Genomic DNA, 27,498 nt, shown 5'->3' on the forward strand with positions numbered 1-27,498 from the left:
AGGCAACGGCAGTGCAGTGCGATGAATAACGAGAAAAGGTGTGATCAAAACTGGGAATATAAACAAGCCTGCCTCATTGGCTTGGAATGGTCCAGGGAAAACAGGTGACATCAGAATTGGACGGTCACCAACAACTGACGTTAATGAGGCAAACAGGTCGGGGAGGGAATTCTCGGCCAAGGGGAAAGACTATGTGCAGGCTCAGAGAGGTACGAGGACAAGGAAATGTTCCAGCCTGAAGGCGGATGGAGAGGTGATGATGAAGACAGAGGTTCAAAGAGCCTATTTGGGAAGCAGCCCTAACTGTCGTAGAAATACCACAAAATGAAGGAAATAAGAAGTAACCAACGTGGAAAACCACAACAAACGTGTTCGAGTATGAATCATCACAGTTATTTCCCCTCCTCCCGCGCGCTCTGACTTGGAGCCGGCTGCGGTGCGCAGAGCGATGGGAGGGCTAGTCTCCTCTCCCCTGATCGTGTTTACTCGCACTGTTCACACTACCAGTCGCGTTCTGTGAGGTCCTTTTCATTATACTTATTCTCGTTCCAGTTGGAACACCTTGTTTGGCATATATACCCCCAATGATACGACAGGGACAGTTAGTTATTTGCAAAGCAATCTTACATTTTTTCACATTGATTTCAACCAACAGTTTTCCAGAGTCAGCTCCGTAGAACAAACACAGTGGAAAATTATTGGTTTAAAATACAAGTATACCCCACTTTTCAAAGGTTCACATTACCTCGCTTCACTCTCATATTATGAAAGACCTATAGCAGTACCTGTTTCTGCTAATGAATAGAATCTGAAGATTTTGGCTTTTGTATAAACGGTGTCCAGCACTGGCTTTGCAGCTGGCGGTTATGGAGGCATCCGGTTATGTACCCGGAGCAGAGGCTGTGGACCTCAGCACCAGGCCCCATGGTGATGAGTTGTATCTGTGAGCATCTGTGCTTTACCTCTGTTTGTTCTGTACATTCATTAGCGTGTGTGTCCTCAGGCATCAGAAAAGCCGTAAGAAAGAGAGCTCGTAAGGGTGTTATGCTTAGTACAAAACCGCACATAATTAGCATTTCCATTATTGTGAACAAAATTAAACATTGTGTGTGCATTGAACTTGCCTGCGTGGAACATTCATACCATTTACATGCAGAAAACGTCTTGAAAGCTGCCCAAGTTACTATCAATTCTGCTAGTAGCAAAATGGTCTCTTTTAGACGGCACCCAGGAGTACATAAAATGGAAAGTATCTTGTTTGGATTGGTACCAGCTTGTATACAAAGCATGGAGTTCCATTAAGTAACACTTAAGAGGAAATTAGTGTTTTTAGTAAGTGGAACTACACTGTGCATATATTATTTTCTTTTATGGTCTGTGTTTATCATATCATTCCTGCTTTTGCTATATGTTAGTCTTATTTTAAGTTTTATGCATTATTTGGTATAATTTGGTAAGCTATTTTGGGGGTCTGGGAATGCTAATTTTTTCATATAAATTAATGCTAATTGCTTCTTTGCTTTACACCATTTCAGCTTGCAAAAGTTTTCATAGGAACACTCTACTTTTGAATAGTGGGGGGAACCTGTAATTTCCTCTTTCCCAAGGTCATGGAAGTAAACGTTAATTGCATTTAAGTAAAAGATTATTTGTGCTCACGTGTACTTAACTGTACTAAAGAACATATCTTTAAAGAGTTTAGGGAAGAGTTATGGGAAAAACCATTTTAAGTGAATCTCTGCCTAGAGCATCCCCTTCTCTGGAACTTGTCCCTTTGTCCATGCATGTGGCACAGTTATCAGAGACAGAGTAGGAGGGGGAGAAGAATAAGAGAAGAGGAGGAGGAGGGAATGGGAAGGGGAAGTAGTAATTCCTGCGTAACTTTAGGCATGTCACAACCTTCCAGAACCAAGCCTACACAGTGCAGGCATGAGCTCCATAAACGATTGTTGCATGAACACCCTAACAGACTAAGCTTGGATTTCTCCAAATTTAAAATAAAAAAATAAATGACCATTGAAGTACCTACCAATCCCAAAATTCAAATGTTTTTTCCCACAAGACAATAGAAAAGAATACAAAATGTATACATTACTTCAATTTATTAAGTCTTATCTATCACATCATTGTATTTTCTCTTTAAAAGGAAAACAAAGTATAAAACTATAAAAAATAATCCTGAAAATTATATAAATTTTTCAAAGCATGATATTAAATATGGACCTTTAAATTGAGACGTGCCACAAGGAATTATAAGAAAACGTAAAGATGAAAAGTGAACATTGATACTGAAGCCAATTACTGCCACAGGTGTACAATTCGGTGACATTTAGTACATTCGCAATGCTGTGCAATCAACAGTATCTTGTTCCAGTATATTTGCATCACCAAAAGGAAACCAGTACCCATTAAGCAATCACTTCCCCAGCCCCTAGCAACCATTAATCTAATTTGTCTCCGTGGGTTTGCCTATTTTGGATATTTCACATAAACAGAATCACACAATATGTGGCCTTTTTTGTCTAGCTTCTTTCATTTAGTATTTTTTCAAGAAAAGCCATATCCTTTCGCATTTGAGAAGGAAACAATGTAAATCATGAAAAGATACAACATCTGAGGTAAACGAGTCAGTGCAATTACACTTCAGAATGCAATTCAAGTTTCCAGGACTGGCTGGTGCTTGAACACTGATCAAATGAACAATCCACCTGTACCATTTCATATGCAGCACAAAAATACTTAGGACTTATGTCCTCCAAATTATTAATTGTTCAAAGCATTTTATTTTCATAGGTCAGAGTTTTCATCACAAGCCTATTGGAATGTTGTAGGGAATCAGTACTATTTCCCACTTTATTTCAAATTTCTTTCTAACACAGGTAACAATCTTAAATCAATTTTAAAATTATGAATTGACATAAAGCCATCCAGCTGACAATTAAATATTCACTCGGTAATTCTACTCTTGACCAGATGTAGTACTTATTGTTTTCCATTTCTATGGTTTGATTTCTTTTAACCAAAGAATATGGTTAAACCTGAAAAAATTTCAGTTATTCAATACTATACATTTTTGAGCTGAGATACTTTAAAAGAAGTTGAAGAAGTTACTTAATCAAATATAAACTTATTAACCAAAGCTACTTATCACAGACTGATTAGCAAAACAAGTTTTATAAAACTATGTACTTAGGATTTTTGATCACCTGGTCAGAAAATTAAAGATATGTGATAAATAAGCAATAGTGACAATCGATATGGAAAGGAGGATTCCAATGAAAAAAGCATTTAGGAGGACAGCAAAGGGCAGGATCTCCTTTTTTCAACTCCAATCTTTTGAGCAATAACAAGTTACTGCTTCTGTTCTTATATGAGACCACTGAATAATGAAATAATTAATGTCACTTTTTAATTGGACTGGGTATAGAAATCTAACTCGAGGCAGCTCACCTGCCAACAAATGAACCAACACATATCAACCTATTTACCTGTTTACGGATATTGTTGGAGAAAAAAAAATTCTAACAACTTATGTTAGAAAAAGGTAAAAAGTTAAACTTGATGAATTTGCTTTTACTAGGAAAGGATAATTTGACCTGACGATTTGGTCAGTCTTAAGGAGTTCAACAGAAAGGCAGTTTTGTTACTTTCAAACACATACACTATTACCACCACTAGAACTACCTATGTATTGAAGAATCACATCCTATCATAATATTTGCATGCAAATGGGCTAATAAATTACTTGGAGGGGTGCTCAGGATTTTATTGGTGTTAATGAAAAAGAAATGTATTTCCCTTGTTTTTTCAGTTTACTTTAGAAATGCTTTTCTTCACAGTAAAGAATAGAGACTTCAGTCCAGCAAGTCAAAAAGATAAAAAATATATAAAATAGAAATATCAATGAGTTTTTACCATAGTTCTATAAAGCATTTCATGAATCACCCCTGTAACCCATTTCTTTGTAGTTCATTAAATTAATGAAAAGTCACTCACCACATAATACATTGCAACATCATTCTGGATACAAAATATCAGTTTTGAAATGTTCTAAGGTATTGATAAAAAAAAAGCACCTCAACATTTATCTCCATTATATATCTCAAGATGTATTAAAACCTACTTGGCCAATTAATGAAGACTATACATGCAAATAAATATACATATAAACAATGAATTTATGAATTTTACTACTCACAGATGTAGTAAAATACTTATAAAAATTCAGCAAAGGACTGCAGTTTTTGCAAAGAATTTTCAGAACATATCATGTTTAATTCCTATTTTTCTTTTTAGTATGACCCAAAGTTCTTTCCGAAATGCTTATTAGGAATCAAACATTCTAGGCAACATTTTCTGAGGCAGTTTTCTTATATCTAAATCCCTTCCCTTTCTGTATTTGTAAAGTAGGAAAGTAAACCACGTTGGGACACATTTCTTTCAAACACCTCCACACACTCAGCAGTAGCTAAACTTGGAGAACTGCAGTTTTTTTCATCCATAAAATGGAAACTGGAAAGGACATCTTTTGAACTTACTCTGATCTCGTAAATCGAAGAAAATAACTCCATACAAGGTGACTGCAAGAAGCCATCCTTCCTCTTCCCTTACTTAGCAAGTTCACTCCTCTGGAGTCAGCCTCTGCTTACACATCTCAAATGTTTTTGTTTGAAATCAGATTTAGCTCAAATCCTAACAAAACCCATACTGAATTGTTTTACACACAATGAACAAGTCACTGATGAGCTGATTTTCTCTACAAGAATAACTCATGCTCTCTTCCCAGGCCTCACGAGCATGTCAAGTAAAATTACTTAGAACAGTATTTAGCTAACCAGCCAAACGCATTCTTTCCATCCAAGACTGGGCCTAGCTTATTGAAAAAATGAGGGCCAAGTGTTTTCTTCCTACTGCAACTCTAAACGGCCACCACTGCAGGTCCCAGTCTTACCACCTGTCAATGTGGTGTGTCACTCACGGAACAAACACATCTTTTCCATGTTTGCATGGCTGTTCCTTAGAAAAATTTTAAGATTAATAAGCCTCATGTCTTAAGTTGAAATGCAAAGCTTAAATGTGTTTTGCTTCCAAATGCCAAACATTACATTCAAATCACCAGAGGTGAAAATCTGTTATCAATATAGTAGTAAATCTACTCTGTCTTCAAGGGATATGGAGGTTTTACTGAAAACCCCATTATCTTCAATGTTACTAAGATCCCAACAACCAATGTTAAGCAATGGTGACTAATAGCAACAATATTGATGGAGTATGTAACACAGTGTCAAAGAGCAAAAAAGATTCTATGCTATTGATAAACAGTTCAACCTTCAAAATCTCTCATTAATAAGGTTGAGAGGATCTTACAAATAGTATTTGTCTACTTCTACTCTCTTTACTTATCCTAGAAATCTAATACATTCACATCACTCTGCAACCACCAAACAAGAGAATGGGAACTAGGCTAATGTAAGTGCTAATGAACTATAAATTGCACTACAATTTACCTTGAACAGAAGAAACAAGTAATAACATTACATTAAAATACTAGTAAATACTAGTTTTTAAAAAACGTCCAACCATGATACCAATGTATTTTTGTCATATGGCTATAATATTAACACAATACATGTCATTTAACTTAACCATGAATTAACTCACAACTTTGGGTTATACACATATGTACACACACATGGTTACTCCAATAATAACACATCATTCAGGACAACAGCTGGCATGTCCTAGTCTCTCCTCTAATTCAGCAATTTTCAACCGGTGTGCCACAAGGATTTTTCAAACACGCAATCCCTGACTATTTAGGCAGGAATACTGACCTCTTTTCCCTTAGATTGTCCAATTTTAAAAAATGACGACAGCCAGGTGTGAATGGATCAAAATTATACCTATCTTTTTGTCAGAGGGGCCAAAAATACATATTTTGGTGTGCTGTAGGATTTTACTAACTAGTTTCTATGTGCCATGAGGTGAAAAGGTTGAAAATCACTGCTCTAAGTTCTCACACTTCACTGTGAATCATAATTACGAGAAGGCTTTGTTAAAACAGATTGCTGGCTCCCACCCCAGAGTTTCGGAGGGAGGGAGGAAAGGGGGAGGGAGGGAGGGAGAAAACGGGGAGGGAGGGAGAGGAGAACTAAAATAACAGGTCATTCTGGGAAAGGAGGCAGCAGAGAAAAGTGATTTCAGATTATTTCCCTCCATCCTGATACTTGCCATTTATCTTGACGGTCAGCAAGCACTAACAAAATAACAAAGACTTCTCAAATGACAGTTTACTTGGATGACATACAATCTTTTCATGCTTAAAAGGCTAGATAAATTGTTCCCATTACAAACTTTAGAAAAATAATATTGCCGTAAACTCTTTAGCCTTTCAATACCCCTAGGTGGGACTACTTTCAAGAAGACACTGAGGAAACACAGAGAGTTAACTAATGAATTTTCCATATTAAAAGAGAAGTTTAATGCTCACCAATAAAACATGGGTGAGTAATAATCAACAAGCAACTCCTATTAACATGCAGAAATCCACTCTATAGAAACAATATGAATGTGTTTGGAATTTGTCCAACAAGTATTAAAGTTTTATTTAAATAAAAGTTTTGCTTTTTAAGTTACTGAGCCATATAAAGGGAAATATTAATTTTATTAGAATTTGAACAAATGTTGCACAAAGAAAACATTTTTAACAAAATAGTATGGTGGCACAACAAACAAAAAAGAAAACAGCCAAAGGTGTGTAAAAGAAATATAAGGTGGAAAAAATGTTAAACATCTCATGATCCAGTACAGAAACAAGAAATCTAAATTTAAAACCCAAGGACTTTAAAAAGCACAACCATAAAACAAAAAGTTAATGTTTGTGCTATCCTAACCAGACACATTCTTCAGCAAAACTTTAAAAGGCAGAGCTGTATTTTACAGTATTTGATATCTGATTTCTGACTTTTTCACACAGAAATAGAGACTGGTTATGTCATATAGTTGCAGTTGAAAGAGAAAATATATGCACTGAGAAATAAGTCTTCTTCTAATTAAAATGTCAGGTGAGGCCAAACAACTGATCAGTCTTTAGTGCTATATTTTTCAACCGTAATAAGGCCTTGATTCAACCAAAACAGGTCCTAAACAGTTCAGAATTCTTTTCTAATGCCCAAGGAATGCCTCTGCCCAGCCGGATTGCCATATATGGGAATCAGGAACCTAGTAACAATGGAGCACTCTCAGGGACAAATGTAGGAAGAAAATACACAAAAGAGTTTTGGTATTTTATAACAAGGTAACTTGTCACCGTTTCAGACTATCAAATGCCAGAAGTTACTTAAAACAAATTATTTAAATACATGTCCCCATCTTTGCAATTTATTTCTAAATATTGATATAATCATTTTTTTAGTTGACCACATCAGGTTAATAATATTAATCAACTTGAAAACTGTAATAAAATAGTTCAAGAATAGGTCTTTGAATATTTTCCTTTTATACCCTGATCTTTACACAAAGATGCAACTCCTACTCTTCTGACGGAGAGGTCTACAGAAAATTAACCTGGAACTCTTCTAAAGAGATTGTCAACCACGATAAGCTTCTGCATTTCACGATTGTCATCTTACAGAGACACCACATTTCACATTTTTAAATATCTTACAATAACATAATTGTGATTTTTATAAACGAAAAGCAAAAATTTTAAATGCTTATTAAAAAAGTTAAGGCCTTTGCAGTCTGAATATCTGAAATTTATTTACACAATATGCCCAATTCCAACTTAAAATGAGGTATATTTTCTTCTTTTCTTACATCAAGTACCCAGCAAATAATACCACGAAGAGCTTCAAATTAAAATAAATTCACAGGCTTTTTGCCAGTTTGCTCTGCTTTAACCTGTCATGTAACACACGGCCACGCGTCTTTGGGTGTGGCGTCTCACACGCAAGTGGCGTCTAACACCAGGACAGTGGCATAGGGACCACTCTCTGAATGAGAGCTGTAAAACCTAAGGTGAAAACTTCTTTGTAAACTGCTCTTAAAACACGGTAAATGGCATTACCAAACAGTCACGACTTTCAATGTGGTGTGAGTTTGCATCGGAGGTCATCTGCATGTTAACTGCGTAAGGGGAGCACTAGAAGACAAAATCTTTACAATGATCTTAAGCAACTGAACTTTTAAATCTGAAAAATGTATGCGGCAAGAATGTGAATCAAAGTTTTGCTTTTTGAACATATGGGTTGTAGCCCACAGAAAACATGAGGAAATATGTTTGGTCAGGATCTTGTTAGTTTAAGAAGCAAAAAAAAATTAAGAACCAAAATATGCACACCATTAAAAATACTAATTCTGAAAATCATGTAGCAAAAAATTAAGTCACCCTGTCCAAGTTCCAAAAATTTCACACACCTCAAACATTAAGGCAACTTTTCCCCCACTAAACAGTACTTTATAAAAATATATGTCACTTCAAAACATTATATACATAGTGAAAATAAATTTAGCTAGTTGTAATCTTTAATACATTAATAAAGCGTCACATATTACAAAGAAGTTATACTGGTGCCTGCAGGTATGTGCAAGAGGAGCTGCAGTTTTTAAAGTACAGGTTTTAAAACGGAGCGGAGTGAACGTCCTTCCTTCGTGAGTTCCCGCGTCACGCACATGCACGGCAGTGGGATGGCTTCCTCCCGCTTCTCCACAATGTTGTAGCTGCACTTCTTCAAGTGGTCAGCCATGCTGAGGATGTCGGCAAATTTCCACTCATTAACAGAACAAAATGCAGTACTGAATCGCCATACCTAAAAGAAAATTCTACTTCAGATTTAAACAAGTCAATTTACAAGGATCAAAACACACTTCCTGCTCTAAGGACACACATTTCTATGGTTAGAGAAATATACAATGCAAACTTTCAAATGGTTAGCCACAAACCATTCAGATACAAACCTGTTTATCAAATATTTATAGGACAAATCACTTCTATGACATGACTTCAATAGATGTAATATAATCAAAAATAAAAGACAAAATAAGACCAACATTAAAAATCACATCCAACCTAGCTTAATAAGCAATTCTTAGAAAATTATAACCTCATGAATTCAGAAATACTTCCTAAAATTATACATATTGTACACTATTCTTTCCTTCTATCCAATTGCTACATAGAGTTACCTGTAGTCTGGAGAGACAGCCAATACAAGTATTATTCTTTATCCGGTTTTCTCCCACTCCCATTACGCTATATAGAGCACACTTATAAATACCAGAGAATACTGTGCCAAGAGACCTTAACTTTCCATTCTTTATAAACTAAAGGTACTTAGTAATAATAAATACAGGCGCTTCAATTTGTTCAAAACGTTTCTGAAAATTTACATAAAAAGAACTTGGGTAAAATGAATTTTATTTTACTCCTTATCATTGTAAAATGCATTTCCGGGCAAATATTCCCCTGCTATCCCTGTTTATGTGCCTGCTGGGAAAACTACGGGCTGCTTCCCCTTCTGGCCACTCAGCAGCTCCAAGCCCTGAAGCACTGTCATTGCATTAGTCCAGCAATGACTGCTGTGGCCCCCTCACATCTTTACCATTCAAAATATAAAGCTACCTGGATGCGGGTAATAAGCATGAGTGGAGCAGGGCAGACCTAGGTAACAAGGATGAATGGGACAAGACAAGGCCTAAGCAGGCCAGCTGAGCTCACCACAGGCAATGCCCAGTCACGGAGAGGACACAGAGTGCACAGTAAAGCAGCAGTCACTCTACGAGGGGGCAGTGGGTTTGAGGGAAGACCTCAGCACTCATTAGAGCTTCTCAGGAAATGCCGCCAATGACTTCCGGGGTGGCCAGATGTCTTCAAAATTCTGAGCCAGCAGAATTACTTTTCAGTCGGCATTAGAAGCTACCACTGTCTAGTGCATGGAGTACTTACTTGCTGTACTCCCGAGGATTTACATCAAGTACCCAAACGGAGTCAATTTTCAGGAGTCAGTGAAGGTCTAGGGAGTAGCTACCAATAGGCATTGTAGATTATAATGCCCCATACCCCATAAGGGAGGAATTAGGAGCTTTCGTTAAGCTCCAGCAGAACTAGTTAGCTGAAAGATTCAATGGTGGCAGACTGCCTACCTACTTCCACACAGAGAGCCTGGTAAAACAAACTCAGGAAAAAATGGATGGCTCCCCCTTCCTGATGACGAGGTTTCTTAGTAATAGGCCCATTTCTCATTCAAATACTTAGGTAGTGCCTGCTACATGGGCAGGTGCAATGCTAGGCAATAGATATTCTGGTTCCCAGAGAGTCTTACTTCTCAAGGAACTTAGTCCAATGAAAGAAAATGGCAATTTACCAGTGAATTTCAAAGCAGCATGTTGAGTGCTTTCACAGGGATATATAAAGTAGAGGTATTTATAATGGGGCACCAAAAGAACTCAGAGCAGTGAACCCCCCTGCACATTCCAGAGGGGGTTAGGAAAGGCCTCACTTGAGGGGGTTAAGAGCTGAAGAGTAAGCCGGACACAGCAAGAGTATGGAGATCACAAGCTTCAGAGGCAAGTTCCCTAGGTCTGAAGCCATAGAGACTTGGGCCAGTTACTGAAATCTCTCTAAACCTCAATTTCTTCTTCCATAAAATAGGGACAGTGGATTACAGACATTAAAGAAGGTAAAATGCGTGTTAGCCCACTGTCTAGCACAGTGTAAGTGCTCAAATGTGTTAGAGACAGCACACTCAAAGGCCTCGGGCAACCGTAAGTGAATGAATGCGGCTGGAGTATAAAGTGACAAGAGGAAACTGAAGAGGTAAGGAAGGACAAGATTACAAAAAACCCTCAAGGTTTCATTAAGGAACCTGTCTCTATCCCAGGGCAATGGACATTTGAAGTTTTTAAACACTGCAGTAAGAACTGTACTTAAGAAAACACTTGTCCTTCTAGTTCTTATGCAGAGATTACATTGAAGAGGAGCACAACTGGAAACAGAAACCCTGGTAGGAGGAGGCTACTACAGTAAGCCAGGAGAGACCAGCAGGTGGGACTGAAGCAGGGAAGTGGTAGTAGAAACAGTAAAACAAACCCGAGAGGAATGAGGAAGGGAACGCAGCAGCACTTTGTGATTACCAGGATATGGAAATAGAGGGAGGGAGTGGAGTCAACCACAAGTGCCAAACTCCTAGTTTAGGCGATCTGGTAAAAGATAATGCCACTTTCTGAGATTAAGAGAGAGAAGTGGAATAGGTTGGACATGCTGAGTTTGATGAAGCTGTGAAATGATCGAGTGGAGGTGTCCAGGACATGCTGGTACAATATATAATGGTCTGGACGGAGCTAAAGTGGCCAGGATATAGACGTGTGAGTAATCTGTACTAAAGATGGCAATTTAACCCCTAGCTGGTATAGCTCACTGGATTGAGCGCAGGCTGCGAATCGAAGTGTCCGAAGTGTCGCAGGTTCAATTCCCAGTCAGGACACATGCCTGGATTACAAGCCACAGCCCCCAGCAACCGCACATTGAAGTTTCTCTCTCTCTTTCTCCCTCCCTTCCCTCTCTAAAAAATAAATAAGTAAATAAATAAAATCTTTTAAAAAAATAAATAAAGATGGCAATTTAAACACCAAGCATAGATACAGTATTCTGCTGGAACAGAACCCCAGAAAACAGTTCATCCATAGGTCCGTAGTGGTGGGTAAAGACCAAAAGAGCCCAAGAACACACGCAGAATGTTCCATCCCAAATGGGAGAAAGACACCAAGTCATCTGGAAAATGAAAATGAACACAGATACACACGTTCACGCAGCAAGTATGAAAAGTATGAAACTTTCGGCCACCAGAATTCCTTTTTGTAAAAAAGAATCATAAAACAATCAGTGTGCTTATTTACTGGTCAGAGCCTTAGGAGAGCAAAGAAGTAGAGGCAGAACTCTGAAAACTGGAGGGATGAGTGGAAGTAAGAGAAAGCTAACGGTGGGAAAATCAAAACAGCCAAAAATCTGAACCCATGCAACCAATGAAAAGTTTATCAAATTCTTCTCCACTTAATAAATGCAAAGTTTCATATGGTAAATGTTCTGAAATGAAAATACCTACAATCAAAGATATTTGTAATACCTTCTAGTTTCTGAGGGACAGTGCCTCAGACAAAAGCTGGGCAAAAAGTAGGGTGTCACCAGAGGAAAACGGTGGAGCCGGGATTTGTTCCCAGGTCTGCCTACATCCCCAGCTCAGGCTTCCAATACGCAACACCCCCTTTCACTGCGCTAAACCCACAGTCCCTGCTAACAACAGCAAACCCTTCTGCCCCATTCTCATACCACTTCCACATACCACACACCTGCATCCACCATGTATGTCTACCTTCCCCAAAACTCCGCTGGTCACCTCCCAGTACCAGTAGTTCCTACTTTTTCTCATCTCTCCCTATTTAAGTTCTATGAAACAACCAAGTCCTAAGAAAGAAACTGCCAAGAATGAAAAGAAAATCCCAGCTGTAAGCAGTAAAAAACCTTCTTGCTTCTCCCATTGTCCCAGGGTGACAACGTTTCAGATGGGGCCCAAAGGAGAAGGTGGTTAACACAGCCGCAAACCAACGGCATTGCTACAGAAGAATTAAATGGGCACAGAACTGCTCAACTGAAGGAAGAGCAGGGGCCTCTGCCATGTTAGATCAAAATCTCGTCATAGGGTATGTGCAGGAAATAAGTGATTATGACAATTCTAACTCTCCTAGATTTTCATTAATTACCATTACACCCAAAAAAAATATGTTGTCATGTTAAGTTTTAAGGATGACTAATATTAAAAAATTATCTTTATTAATTCAGCAACATTAGTGAGTGCCTATTATATGTCAAATAAGGAGATAATACAGTTCAAATGAAACTAACCTTTTCTTTGATCTGCCATGATGACTTTCCTTCTGGAGACTTCCTTTTCCCCCACTGCAGGATGACCATCCCACGAGACTGCAGCAAGCTGCCGCACACGTCCCGCATCAGCTTGGACACACAGGAGAGCTGGCACAGACTGAAGCCATCGAGGAAGCCTGCGATGTGCTGCAGGACCTCGAAGGGAAGACTACTTAGATGGTCGCTACGTAATCCCAACACACAGTTTCTGGCAGGCTCTACCAACACTGTAGATACACACGGCTGAACTCCAAAGGACCTCAAATGGCGGTCGTGTATGATCTTTGCTCCTTGTGTTGATGGGCAAAATCTACGCTGAGAATAGGTACAACCATAATATGCTAAAGGACACCTCTGCTCCATCCAGCCATTGAGTCCAGCATGAATGTCACCGTGCACATTCTTAAAATGCGAAGAAAATTCTCTTCTTCTAAATAACTGTCCACAGACAAATGTAAACATTGAACGTTGCTTGGGTTGGTACCTAGCGACACATTCCAATACTAAATCTAGCCCAAGTGTCTGGAAAGGACTTGGATTTGAAAGTTGTGGGTTGGCATGATCACAAGCTGAAGCTGAAGCTATTTCCCCAACCATTGTATTTGTAGCTAATATTGCAGATGGAAGTGAGAAAGTCTGAGTTCCAAAGTCAATGTGACAAACATCAACCATGCGACTATCAGATATGCCCCTCCCACCTGGAGAATCTCCTAGACAAAACAGTAGTGCTGCTGTGATGAGATCTATTCCTTGGAGACCCATTGGGTCTTCTGCAACTTCCAAATCTGATGTATCTACTGCTTTATCTTCCCTTGGTTTAGACCAACATGCATTAGAAAGAAATTTGAATGAAGGAGGTTGGCTGAGAGGTAAGACATCCACATTCCTCAAGTCCCCCAAGTCTACTTTTCTCCAGTGCAATTCTCCTTCATCCTCATCGTCTGATATGAGGATATGCTGAACGGTGCCGTTAGGCAAAGCATTAGATGGTACTACTTCCTTAAGCTGTGCTGCTACTAAAGGCGAACCAGAAGATTTTGAAGTGCCATCTGATGCTACACATTCTCCATTTGTTAAGTTACTTTCTTCTGAATCGCCATGTAAATTCTGATTCTGGTCTATGACCTGTGTACATATATTTTCCAAAGGAAGGCCATTACAAAGAGCCGAAGTGCCATAGGAACTAGTATTCAAGTCACATAATAAATCACTTGAACCATTTTGTTCAGACTGGGCATCCTGACCTGGGTCACTATGGTCAATACCACCAACTGCTCCCATCTCATCCTCAGAAAGATGGTCTTGGTCTTTCAAGTTCCTGTTCTGTAAGCTTTCTCTGGCATTTTCCTCTTCATTCATTTCATCTGGAGAAGCACGAAGGCTCGAACTTAGCATGCCAATGTCTCTTGTGGCCGTGTTCAGGATATCTAAAGCAGCAGCCAAACTTCTGGTTGTTTCTACAGTAGCTTGATAAAGTGCACCATAAGATTCTTCATCAACAGACACCAAACCATTAGCATGTGGTATCTCTGGAAGAGTTGATTTAACTGATATTTGTTCTCTAGGTTCTGATACTTTATCAGTCGCTTTTGACATCATGGTGGCTACTTTGAGAGATTCTAAGAGCATCCTTTGGTCTTGAAGGGCCAAGGCCATATCTAATTGTGCCACTTCATCCACATCTCTGCTTAGATTTTCATACGACTTCCGATCCGCATAACTAACCGGCCATCGGTTCCACTCCATAGTGCAGCACACCACACTTGCAGGACATGTCTCTAGATGTTCAGCCACTTTGTTACGAGCCATTGTAAATGGACATCCGAAGTCACTATTTAAGCAAGGCACTCGTTCAAATGGACATAAAAGTCGATGCTCATCAGCTTTACAAGAATGGAAGACTGCCCCACAAACCAACGGACAACCAATCAGGTCACAGGAAATCCCAGGCTCTGGTCTGGTCATACACCGTCTACTGACACAGTTCACACAGTGCGAATGCTGCAGCCCCTCCGCCATAGTGGCCAGTCCAGTTCTGGTTGTTAAGATAGAAAAAAGATAATAAGTTAGGCAAAAAATGGTCCATTTTAAAATTAGTTGAGAATATAAATCAAATCATGAAGGTGTATTGGCTTATTTTAGAATGAAATCTATATAAAGTTTTTACAAATAATTTATCCACCAGAAACTTAAGCATTTCAAGTAACAATTCAGCACTTTAACTAAAATGTCATAAAAATTCATTTTATAAACCAGATAACAATATGTTTAAAGGGCCAAAAGTTACAAAACAAAATACTTAAATTCTAGTACATTGAGTAGTCAATAATACCAAAGATGAGTTAATGTATATTTAACATTCAAATTTCAGAGACTGCTTTAACTTTTACCTTTTTAATTTCAACTAAACTGATTCTGATGTACCCCAAATTCAGAGACCTCATCATATTCCTAGGAGAATAATCTGAATTTCAAAAAAATACTTAACTAAAACTTTATTAGAAGTTTCCTTTTTATTCCCTCTATATATGAACTAAAAATTTCATCTATTGATCTCTCCTTCTACATATGTCTTAATAAATTCTACAACAAATCAATAAATAAGCCTTCATTAAAACACACAAAGAATTCACCCAGAAAATACAAGTTTTGGCTCCATGTTTATTGGCTATGAACAAATCACATACTTCTCAGGGCCACAGTTTCCATTCATTCATTAAAATAAACATCTACTTATTGTCTAACAACCACATACTAGACACTGTGCCTGGTGTGGCATTATCAAAATTAATAAGACACAGTGCCTCCTATCGAGGAGCTATGTAGTAGGATGTCAAAGAAGGTAAAAGTCATGTTACATTATTATGTGATCAGTACGACAGAAGTAAACTGTCAACACAAGATGATAATAATCAGTAATGGTAGGGACTAGAGAAGAATTCACACGAATCTTGAAAGAAGAGAAGTCTTATGGCAGGGATAGGGAGGAGTTTAGTAAGGAAGGGAGGCATTCAGTGCTGAAGTAACAGCATAAGAAAATGCAGAAAAGCAAGAACTGGCGAAACATGTTCAGGGAACTTCAGGTTTCCCCGAGCTGCTGGTTCACAAGGTGAAACTCAAGGGAGCTGTGAGAGATAAGGACGGACAGGAATAAGGCAAATCATGAAGACTATACTATATGCCACTCTAAGGAATTCAGACTTTAATTTGAAGTCACTGAGAATTTTAAACAAAGAAATAGTATCTAGAAAATAACATGAGGGGATTACAGATACCCAGTGGTCTTTCCTGCTTTTATCGAATTTTATATAGAAATAAGAGAAAGCAGTGCTCGCTTCGGCAGCACATATACTAAAAATAAGAGAAAGCATCAGCACAACATATTGATTTAATTCCTGGGCCTTTTTGGTGTCTCTTTTTTCCTGTAACATTCAACTTTTTTATTGGCTTGTTCCTATTAGCCGTAAAAACTTGAAAGACTATTTTCATCTTTAAAAACCTAAATAATGAAGCAACATCCCCCAGAAGAAAAACGAAAAATTATCCACAAAACCCTTCGAATCTCCCCAACACTCCGCAGCCCTCTAATCTAGCTTCTGTGTTTCCCACGACTCATTATAAAGCTGCGTGCCTCCCTCCGATGCTCAGCGCTGCGCCCAAAGGGCATTCCTTTCCAGATCCCATCTTCCTTGGGCGTTGTATCATTATGCAGACTAATTTCTCCTCTTAAACTATTGTTTTTTCTCAGTTTTCTTGATGTCACAGTTCCTGGTTTCCCCCCTACCTCTTAAACTCTTCTAAAATATTACTCTTTTCCAGGGATCCATGCCACTGCTTGCTCATTCTTCTCTACAGTCTCTTCCTGGGTGCTCTCAATTTCTCAGAAACTTCAATGAGCACCAGTATTCTGAAAACTCATCTGTATCTTCTGCCCCGCCCCCTCTCCCACACTTCAGATCTCTCTCTACAGCTAGCTAAGTACTCATACATCTCTCCTGTATAAGGCACAGGCAATTCACCACAACATTTCCCAAGTTAAAGTACACTGTAGTAGATAATAATTTTCTGAATAAGATGCTGGTTATTAGCCTATTTAGCCTATTTTCTTCACTTCAGTGCATAAAAGATTGCTAGCTCTTTGAAATATTTTTCCATAAACTCTACTTTGGTTCCAGGTGGCTAATGTAAACTAATTACTCCCCAAATTGCTATTTCTTTTTTTTTAAGTCCAGGTCTGATTTTCTTCAAACTAAAAACAAAAACAAAAGTCTACCAATTATTGATAGACTTTTGTTAAGTAAGTAGAAAAATTATGAGTTGACATTATGGTGCTTAATGATGCCAGGGGTGGGAAGGAAGCAAACATTTATCAACAAAACTGTATTTTTTAAACTTTTTAAAAATTAAAAATTATGAGTTAAATATGCTTGTTAAAATATTTTATTTATTGATTTTAGAGAACAAGAGGAAGGAAGAGAGAGTACAAATGAGAGAGAAAGAGAGAGAGACATTGATTTGTTGTTCCACTTATTTATGCATTCATTGGTTGTATGTGCCCTGACCCAGGATCAACTCAAAACCTTGGCTCTCGGGAGGATGCTGTAACCAACCCACCTAATCAGTCAGAGCTAAATATACTTTTGAATACTTAACCCTATAAATTGTATAGGTAATGACAGAACCTATACATTAAAAAGACACACGCTAAAAGAGACATAATAGAAGAAATGACAGATTAACCACAAAAAAAAATTTGTAAATGAAGCAGAAATTTAAAAAGAAACTTTTTTAAGAATTAAGACAAACTTTTCTGAGTGATTAGATTGTGAAAACAGCTGTAGCTTTCTCATTTTGCAACCAGACTGAGTTCATCTCACTTGCTGAAATAAGCTTGTTACTAAGAAAGAAACCTAAAAATACAAGCAGTTCTGAAAGAAGTGACCATTGCTCTCAGAACTCGTAGGAGCACTTTATGTTATGTACAGATCACATGACCACACCAGACAGAACGCAGCTCAAAAACCACACTTAATTCAAAAGCATTAAAAATAACACCTGTTACAAACAACTGAATTAAATGCAAAACAGCAACAACTCTGAAAGGTAGAGGCAGAAGCCTCCCCAGCTTCAACATAAACAACTTCCTGCATACTATTCTACTCTGAATAAGAAAATGTCAAAAATGAAAATAAAAACATCTGCAGCAATGAGTCCAAAATATTTACTATACATTGAAGTAGACTTAGAGGAAAGGAAAAAAACATTAACTATGTACCTATTTTGTCCTTCTTTACATATGTCTCCTCACCTCATACTACAATGCTTATAACAGCCCGGAGGAAACTGAGCTTCAGAAAGACTGAGTTCGAGATCTGCCCACGGCCGTCCACCTCGTGAGTGGCAGAGCTAGGGTTCAAATCTATATCTGATCAATGCACAAGGACAGTAACAGGCATGTTTACTTATAAATTGTTTAAGAAAGTAAGGCAGCACTCTGGTAACTGGTAATACAATTTTAAGATGTTATTTCAGGAATGGAGATTGCACAACTTTGCTTGTAGTTTATTCCAACACAATCACCCCTGTGGTCGGGAACTGAATGAGACGAAGATGGTCCTGCCTCCTTTTTGATCCTGTCTAATTATGACAGCACATTACTCTGCTTTGAATGTAGCCATTTTAAATTATTTAATGAATAACTAACTTTCATAATGCTTACCATAAATGTATGGAACAATATAAATCACATAATTCTTCAAATAGTTGTACGAAAAAGGAATCAAGTTTAATTCTATTTTACTACTAAACGTATTGAGAAATAAGAAAGTGCACTCAACAATACCCAAAGAATGATCTGGGGATACAAACCTCCACTTCAGAACTGAAAACTTCCAGAGCCATCCTCTTTCTAACCCAGATCACTATTATCCAATTAGAGATAAATCACGTTGCTCCTAAATCCTGTGACACGGGCTCAAAAACATCAGCCCCTGTTCTATCAGTTCAATGGTGACACAGCAGGCCCAGGAGAAAACAAGCTGCTAAAACTGAGGTTTCAAGTTGAAGTTGAGCTTCATTGAAAACTCCTCAATATTAAGAATTTTTTGAACTATCTAGAAGGAGAATCTTAACATTTCAAACAAATGGAAAAGTTTCATTTGATGAGAAAATAGCTGTGAATGATTAAGTGCTTTACAGTAGATTCAATTTTCCCTAACAGGAATTCTTGGCCAACTCATACGCTGTGGCTGACAAGCAATCCATAAAAATAGTTGTAAGACATGGCATTTTCCCATATGATGAAATTAGGCCTTGTCATTTAAGGCTATTTCTAGACTTGAAGATATGGCTCTCAAAAAAATTGTTTATTTTTCCAGATTTATTAAAATATGTAAGGTGATAAATCACAAAACAGTGCAAATTAGCACAATTTTAAAATATGCTAAATCAAGTCACCCAAAGTACTCACACAGCTTGCTGCCTCAGGTTGTTCTTAATGTCCTCTTCTGCCTCCGAGACATACACACACACGTGGCACACACACACCCTCTTTCGCTCCCCAACGGCTGCCTCAAGTCAATGTCTCAGCCTAAATGTCACATTTCCCCATACCCAAAGAGGAGTCTGAAGCCCTTATCACACTCCATGCTCGTTATTGCATTATTCCTTGGTAATACTGGTCACGACTCTAAGCAAATCCTTATCCTGCTGAATGTCTGTCTCCACAAGAAAACTCTAAGCGTCATGAAGGAGGCAGGGCCATCGCTGTCTCATTCAGTTCTGTGTTCCCTGTATTCAACAGTGTTCCTCACTGACCTTAAACAAAAGAATTATAATAAAAGAAATAGCCAAATGGATTCCAAAACAAAACGAGGTTCTTAATTTCATGGAAAACTACATACTTCACAAAAAGATACAACTTTACAAGTCTAGTACTGGACAATGAAACTGAATCAAAAGTACCTGAGTGTACCAGCTATAAAACGTGAACAGAGACCCAACACCGTTTGAGCACCTAGCTCATGTGTTCCAGGCATCAGATGGGAAGATAAAGTTATCCATCATAAAAAAGCAAACCAAAGGGGGAAGAAAATTTAAAAATGTTAATTCCAATCTTCCACGTTTTTAAATCTTAGAAGAGAATAGTAATAAAAGACACAGAAGGAAACAGTTACCTGGATACTGTTCCACAATTTTAATTCCCTAACCAACCATCAGTCTGGTTACTGGCTACTGAATACGGAGTCCTCAGACGCAAAAAGGAAAGCAGGGGTGAAGTGTCTGCACACATGCAGGTGCTGAGTAGGCACGAGGTGAGGGAAAGAAGCTCTAAAAAGAAAGTGGTATTGGCCTACCTACTTAATATTATAATTAATATGGTAGTAGATGGAACAGAACAAAAAATATTGCTTCACTGTAAGGCTGAAATCGAACTAGACTTGTTCCATCAGCTAACCCTTACGAGTCAGTCTACAACTAAAATTTCAACTTCAGCAATGAGTTATGAGCTCCTCCATAAGCCTCATCCTTCTTGTCTAGTCAAAGGCGCAGCTGCACAGCACACACAATCACTTGCTGCCTCATTTGTGATCGATCATCCACACTCATTTTAAAGACTACTATACATCTATAACCTCGGTTGGACATCCTATTTCCCTGATTTATAAAAGGGGGGGTAACTAGACAAGATTGAAAACCCACTATCAAAACTCACAAAACTCAAAGCACAAGCTTTCCTGATGAGTCCAAAAGAGCTAAATGGGTTACACTGTATATTCTCTTATTAAATTTCGGTTCTGACTTCTTTTTATTTATAGTATCATGACCTAGTTATATGCAAATTTTTTCAAGTGTTTAGCCTTCTCATTACGATATAATCAAAACTTACATTTCTTCATTTCTAAATATAGTCATGAGTAGCTTCCAAAGTGAAAGTTCTAATTACTTGCCATGTTCTCCACTAAGAAAATGAAATTATTAGACTTACATCAGAAATTAAAATAAAAAGTATCAAATATTTAATACTGAGACCAGAATCTATTTAATACTCAGATAAAAATAATCCACCCAAATAGTGGAACTCAGCTTATTACAACGGGCAGCATGGCAGAGGGGAATGGGCTTCAAAGGAATGTCAACTCTGTGACCTTGCAGCAATTACTGGGAAAACTACACTGAACTCTACAAAGCCTGGTTACTATTAATGTGCGTGACCAGCAGGGTACAAACATGTTTTCCTCGGAAAATAGATGTACTTCACTTTACACACCCATTTATATACACAAAGCTTTATGTATAAATATATTTTAAATCAGGTCATTTGTAAAGTTTTTTAAAAACAAGCATATGAGGAACTACCTAATGCCAACATTACCTGCTCTAAAAAAAGACACACCCTTTTTGTAAAGGATTTTCACAGAATGACTTTTAATCCAGGCATGCTTATCCATGCTAAACTACCTAGCTACTTACAAGGTGAAAACCACTAGCAGAAGGCCAGTGGCACCTATTTCATCAAACTGAATTTGAAATTAAATAGTATTTTATATAGCTTTTTGAGTGAAGACCTTAACATCCAAGAATTCTATAACTACAGTGTCATTTCAGAGCATGTACTATTCCTTTAATGAAACGGGCAGTCGTAGGAACTCAGTTAAAAAATTTACACCAAAACCATGCAGAGTAGCATAGGACCTATCCCAGGAAAAGTCACATTTTAGTAACATACTATATCAAATAGTAAACACACATTAACAATGCCTATTTTAATGACCTTAAAGCACCTCTCTAATAATAAACAGTATCTCAAAATATGTATGATTGCTCTTTAATACTATATTTTATTAGGGCACTTTGTATTTTAAGAATGTCTTCAGTACTAGACATGGAGAAATATTGAAATTAAATACCCACTACACTTGGAATGCATTGAAGTTTGCCTATACAGGCAACTTCAACTCTCTAATAACACTCACAAAACTCCACCCACTAACATTTCCAGAATCACAAAAAAAGCTATGTCACTGCATAAAAGTACCAGATAAAAAAAAAACTTGCACACTAAAAAGTTAGCAAAATACCACCTAATCCCCAAACTTCTGTAGTAAGAAATAATGACTAAGCATAAATAATAGTGATTCAGCGAAAATCTCATATTGAAAAAATCGAACCCTGAGAAAAATCCTAAACGTACATTTTATCCTACCTACCCTATTCCTTTTGCCATGTCAACAACTGGGCTGCTTTGGAAAACCCTGACAAATATGAGCAAAGGCCAAATCTTTTCATATAAATTACTAGATCTCCGAAAGACACAAGACAGCAATGAAATGTGGCAAACAAAAATTAAAGTTTGGAAAGTTGAGAGTTTTGCATTTACAGAGTTTTAAGTTAATCTACACTGCTATCAGAATGCCCATAAATAACTTCATCTTGGATCACGGTCAACAAAGTAATTATGGAATAAAAGGTCAATTCCTTCCCAAGCATCTTTTATCTCAGACTTATGACATAGCTCAGAAAGAAAAACAAGACAGGGGCAGAGAGGAACGGAATACTAGAACCAGGGTAAACAACACACTGTTCTGCCAGTCTCCATTCTCCGAAATACACACGCTCAAAACATACTCCAAGGAGATCGCTTTGAATTCACCGTGCACTCTTTGGCCTCATTCCAAGCAATGTACTTGCACGGGACAGGACACAGATAACTTGGGAATGGTCATACCCCTCAGAACTGTGAAATCAGTTAGTTTCCCTTTAATAAGGGCTGAGGCTAAGAAAGACTAAGAGCTTCTCACTTCCATGAATGGAAAAGTTACCAACTTCACACATCCCGTGGAGACAGTTGAAGATGCCTCCCTGTCTGACTTGAACCTGTCTGTTCCCCCCAAAGAAGCCAGGTTTCTAACAGGCGAAAAGGAAAGAGAAGCCGGGTTTCCGAGGTTCTTGGGGTTTCCCAAATTTCCTTCACCCTTCCCCAACACATAAACAAGCAAGTCAGGGTGACTCGGGGGTCGGTCCCCGGGGTCTGGGTCGCCATTTGCAGACAGTCTCTGCGGCTGGCCCGTCAGGAGAATCCGCGCAGACCCCACGCCGCGGACGCCCACTCGGCGCGCCGGGTCAGCGCCGGAGACCGACAGGGTCGGCGCAGGGCCGTGTTCACTCCGCCCCAGGCCCGGCCGCCCAGCCCACGGCTGCCTCCGACCCGGCCGCGGGCCTCGCACCGCCCGGCCGCCGCCTCCATCTCCGGGGCTGCCCGGGCCGCGCAGGTCTCCCCTGCGGGTCGCCTGACACTCACCGGCCGGCGCTACCGAACCGCGGCCCAGGCCCTGGCTGCCGTGGCCGCCGTACCCGGCCGCTCCGCGCTGTCCCACAGCCGCTCCGCGCCCCACACCCCCGGGCGGTCCGCCTCCTTCTTGCCCGTCAGCCCCGCCGGGGAGCCGCCTTTTCTCTCCTCTTCTCCTCCTCCTCCTCCGGTAACTCGGCCTCCTCCCCAGGCAGCCGCCCCCCTCGGGCGCCCCGCCCCACTCCTCTGCGCCCCGCCCACCTGGCCTGACTTGGCCTGGGAGGCGGTGGCCGCGTTAGCAGCGGCAAGCCTGCCGGAAGCGCGCACGCTGAGCCCGGCGGGGACGCGCCCGCTGAGCCCCTCTGGAACGCACACGCCGAGGTCGGCGGGGGCGCGCACGCTTCCCACTCGCATTCTAACCGACTTGGGGTGGGAGTCGGTGTGGAGATCCGTGGGCGGGGAGAGTCTTGCGGGAGTTTCCCACTGGCCCCTTCGTGGCCCCTCTGGGCAGAGTGCTTCCAGTTCTTGGTCCGGTGTAGAATCTCGTATTCCTGTAATTTGGGAATTGGGTAAGCAGGCCCAAGTACAGTGAATTATTTACGCCCCTGAAGTCTAGGAGCAGCAGCCCAGGCCCCTTAACTCTCCGTGCAGTGCTCTTCCTGTTAGGTCCTATATGGGAGGAAACCAGCCAGCTTTCACTGAGTCTTCAGTGCTGCCTGCTAAACTCAAAGCGCCCAAGTCCCATGACTCAGCGCCCTGACCCTTGTGGGTTCAACCTCGCCTGGGACTTGAGTTCAGCTCAGAGGATTCAAGCATCTGAAGGCTTTTCTAGAACCCTGACGGGCAGCCCACCAAGGTCTACTTCTGTGAAGGACTGAGGACTCTCCACACAGATCACAGCAGTGCGGTTACCCACCTGGAAAAGGCGACGCGATCGAGCTGAAAAGATGGCATGAAGCTGCTTTTGCAGGGTAGTTTACAAGTGACTGCGGACTAAAGAAGTACCACGTGGCCATATCGAACAGTTGGCTCCATTTACCCCACCGCTACCACCAAGCCTTCGTCTATGGTCGAGGAACAGAAAGGACAGTGATTCAAAGTGCAGGGTGATGAAGTGACCCGTATTCCCTCACCCCTACCCCAGTGCCCTTCGCTTAGACTGCTGCCCAGTCCTAGCCCAGGAGAGCTATGATGAGAGAGGTTAGCTGTAATCCTGGCCCTGCGGACGGGGACCCTACTGGTGTGTCTTGGGAAAGATAGATTTGACAGCCTGCAAAGAAATGACCCTGAGACTCTTAGATTTTAAAAACCAGTTTAAAATAAAAGAAAGCTTAAAAGGCACTTAGAGTAATAGCTTTTTCTTGTGCTAAGAAAGACAACAAACATTGCACCGCTCATATCAGTGCCGCAGTTCGTAAACAAAGGAGGTTTTCACGCCATTTATTAGATAGGACATAAAGAGTAACGGCCCTTTCTTTAAATGAGTGAATTTAGCTTTTTGGAAAATTCAGTCTTAATTTTCTGATTTTGTCTAATTGGGCTGCACATGGGCTGTGGTCCTCAGTGTAGAGTTTCAGACAGACTGTCCAGACAACTGGTCAGAACGGACAGGGAAGCAGGCAAGATGACCTGGTGGGAGAAGATGTGAGTGTTGCTATACTTTTGCCATAGTCCATTCACTGTCCTGGACTGAGTCACTACTGTCCTAGATTGAGTTACATATCTTCCTTTGGCCTCGTTTGCCCTTCTAAAGATGAAGAGGCTACAACAGATGATCTCTAAAGCCCTTTCCAGGTTTAAAATCTCATGATTCCATGATTATACTCACTGAAATCTGGGGCTTTCCTCTTTACTAGGTCTTCTGACACTGGGTCACCACTGCCCACCCCCTCCAGTTGAATCAGTCTGTAAACCTCACAGTCTTCCTTGCCCTTTCCATCTCAATAATTTTTCATATCCAGGTAATCAAAAAAATATCCTTTCTTCTTATCTTTCACATTTATTCCCGGTTGCTATGCTAGACAAATCTGAATTTCTGCCATTGCCTAACCAGTCTTTCCTCCTCCACTGGTTCCCACTTGAAACCTACCACCAACATAGTTCTTCCAAAGACATCCATTTCATCTTGTTATTTCTCTATTCATATATAGTATATGTGGTGGCTATCTCATGCCCGTGAAGTGAAGTCCCAACTCCATCTTCAGTGCTCAAAGTAAATCTTTCATCCTAGCCTGATTAGTTTCCTTTGTTTCTCCACCACATGCTGCACACAGTCTGATTCCAAGTTGCCTGTGCTCACATAATGATAGTGTCTGAACTTCCTCCCTCAAAATTACACAGCTTTAATCTCATTATCTCCGCAAGGGACTTCTGTAGCGCATCCTATCTACATTCAGCACTTCCGTGGATGTCCTACCAATGTTACCTGTATGTCAGATTATAGGTCATCTCCAGACCCATGGAAGCAGGTTTGCATTGCTTTTATGTCTCCCCTTAGTATTTACTATACCTCCGTGTATAGTATATGACAGATAATGAATATTTGTCACTTCAAAAACAAAATGTGTATTTCTCCCATTTCATCTTATCCCCATTTTCATTTTCTGTGTTACATCCTAACTCCTCAGAGAACCTTTTCTTGGTGACTTTTCAAGGAAATGCATCAGTGGCAAGAAGAGAGTATGTCAGGGATCATAAGCTTGCTCAAATATGCCCTCCTCTCCCATGTGCGTGTATTTGACATAAGCTTCAAGAGCAAAGCTACCATCTGTGTACCTTAACTGTCCAGAGGTGTGACAGGGATCCTGGGAATTTAGAGTCAAAAAGGAGGAAAGGTCAGTAACTGGTTTGACCTTAGAGAGGAGGGTCTTGCGTCTCCTCAGATCACCCTCTGCCGGCTGTCTCACGCGGACTTAGTCAAGGCAAAGCTCCCAGCAGCTTTTTCTAGAGGCCATTCTCAAGTTGGGGAAGGTACAAAAAACCAAAAGAAGAAAACCCACAAATAGAAGCACAAAGCCTAGACAGATTGTTGGAGAGAAAAGTTGTCCGAGAATGCAAATTCAGTTGATAAAGAGAGCAAATTCAACAACCAGACGAATTGCTCTTCCCTTCGTTCAATGTCAGAACAAATGGCACCAATGTTCAAGTAGGTTTTCTTTCCCAATTAGACCAGCCTGCACTCAGGTAGCCCAGCGACTGGGGCAGCAGATAAGTCAGGACTAAAGCTTAAGTCATGTGCTAATTAAGGAAAGCATCATTAGCCAGAGACAAGTGTGAGAGGGTGGGGGCTGATTTGCAGCTGTGAAATCATGGGACAATCAGAATTACCAACTGGGACTGTGGTGGGAAATACCATTCCTCTTTTATAATATGTTCCTAAGGAATTACAAGAGAGAAAGAGCCAGTTTGAATCATCTAATTGCCAGAGTTTAGAATCTAGTAGCTGTAATTATATTTCCTAAGTAAGTTTATTTGAGTTATGAAGAATATGACAATTAACACAATTATATATAGTAACTTAGAAACAGCCTGCCTAGGATAATGTTCATAACCACAAATCAACTTTGCAATTTTATATAAATAATGAAGGAAATTTGAACCAAGGCAGCCCGGAATGTTGGATGAGGTAGAAGACCCAGGTTTTCTTTCTGTACACCACGAGCTTGCTATAGGACATTGTTGAGATGATCTATTGTGTGCGTTCCAATGTTTCGCTGCTTGGGCCACTATAATTAGATTCATTAACATAGTGCCTAGCAATAAGAATATAGATCCATTGACCAAAATAAAGGAACAAATGAATAATTCTATTCCCAGAAATGCTGTTGAGTGCCTCTAAGGTGATATATTTTCAGTTCAGATACTACCCCTAGGGAGAACTAGTCTGTGCACACGCAGACAAGCAAGCAGCCTTCTCTCTGGTGGGGAAATAAGGATGTCTTTTTAATCATTTTCTTTGCTGTGCTAATCGCATATTTGGGGGGGCATATCCAATTTCTATGCATAAATTTCACATTATTCTAAGAAATTAGATATGTCAGATTATCTGGGAGAAACCACTTCTAATTTACCCCACACATGAGCTCACGATTCAGCTCTCAGGGCTACTGTACTCTCTGCTCAATTGCAATGGCAGCCCAGTCAAATGCCTACAGCTAAATGCCGTTCAAGAACGAAAAGTGAGTTGTGATCAGAAAGCACACTGTTACTAAGCTGTTGCTTAGCTCTAGTCAACATCTGTTGCCACAGAAGCATGGAGAAGATAGTGTCACCATATCTTCTAATTAGTTAA

At 39.8% G+C, this 27,498-nt stretch overlaps 1 protein-coding gene across 1 annotated transcript; it reads right to left on the reverse strand.

Annotated features, from left to right (window-relative positions):
• Positions 1–6,145: 6,145 nt before the first annotated feature.
• FBXO30 (F-box protein 30) lies at positions 6,146–23,390 on the reverse strand. The gene is made up of 3 exons (XM_045843843.1): positions 23,220–23,390; positions 12,899–14,954; positions 6,146–8,810 (listed from the first exon to the last, which is right to left on the reverse strand). The coding sequence occupies exons 2-3, from the start codon at positions 14,936–14,938 to the stop codon at positions 8,607–8,609; spliced, it is 2,244 nt and encodes a 747-aa protein (XP_045699799.1). The 5' UTR covers positions 14,939–14,954; positions 23,220–23,390; the 3' UTR covers positions 6,146–8,606.
• Positions 23,391–27,498: the final 4,108 nt, after the last annotated feature.

Source organism: Phyllostomus hastatus, unplaced genomic scaffold (assembly GCF_019186645.2).
Source record: "Phyllostomus hastatus isolate PE091 unplaced genomic scaffold, TTU_PhHast_1.1 phas_contig_40, whole genome shotgun sequence".
Taxonomy (NCBI): domain Eukaryota; kingdom Metazoa; phylum Chordata; class Mammalia; order Chiroptera; family Phyllostomidae; genus Phyllostomus; species Phyllostomus hastatus.

Bases quoted from the DNA above. Each gene is read 5' to 3' on its own strand.
- FBXO30 (XM_045843843.1), bottom strand. From the start codon at position 14,938: ATGGCGGAGGGGCTGCAGCATTCGCACTGTGTGAACTGTGTCAGTAGA. The intron at 8,811-12,898 runs GTTAGTTTCATT...ATTTTCTTTTAG, and splicing joins CATGGCAGATCAAAGAAAAG to GTATGGCGATTCAGTACTGC.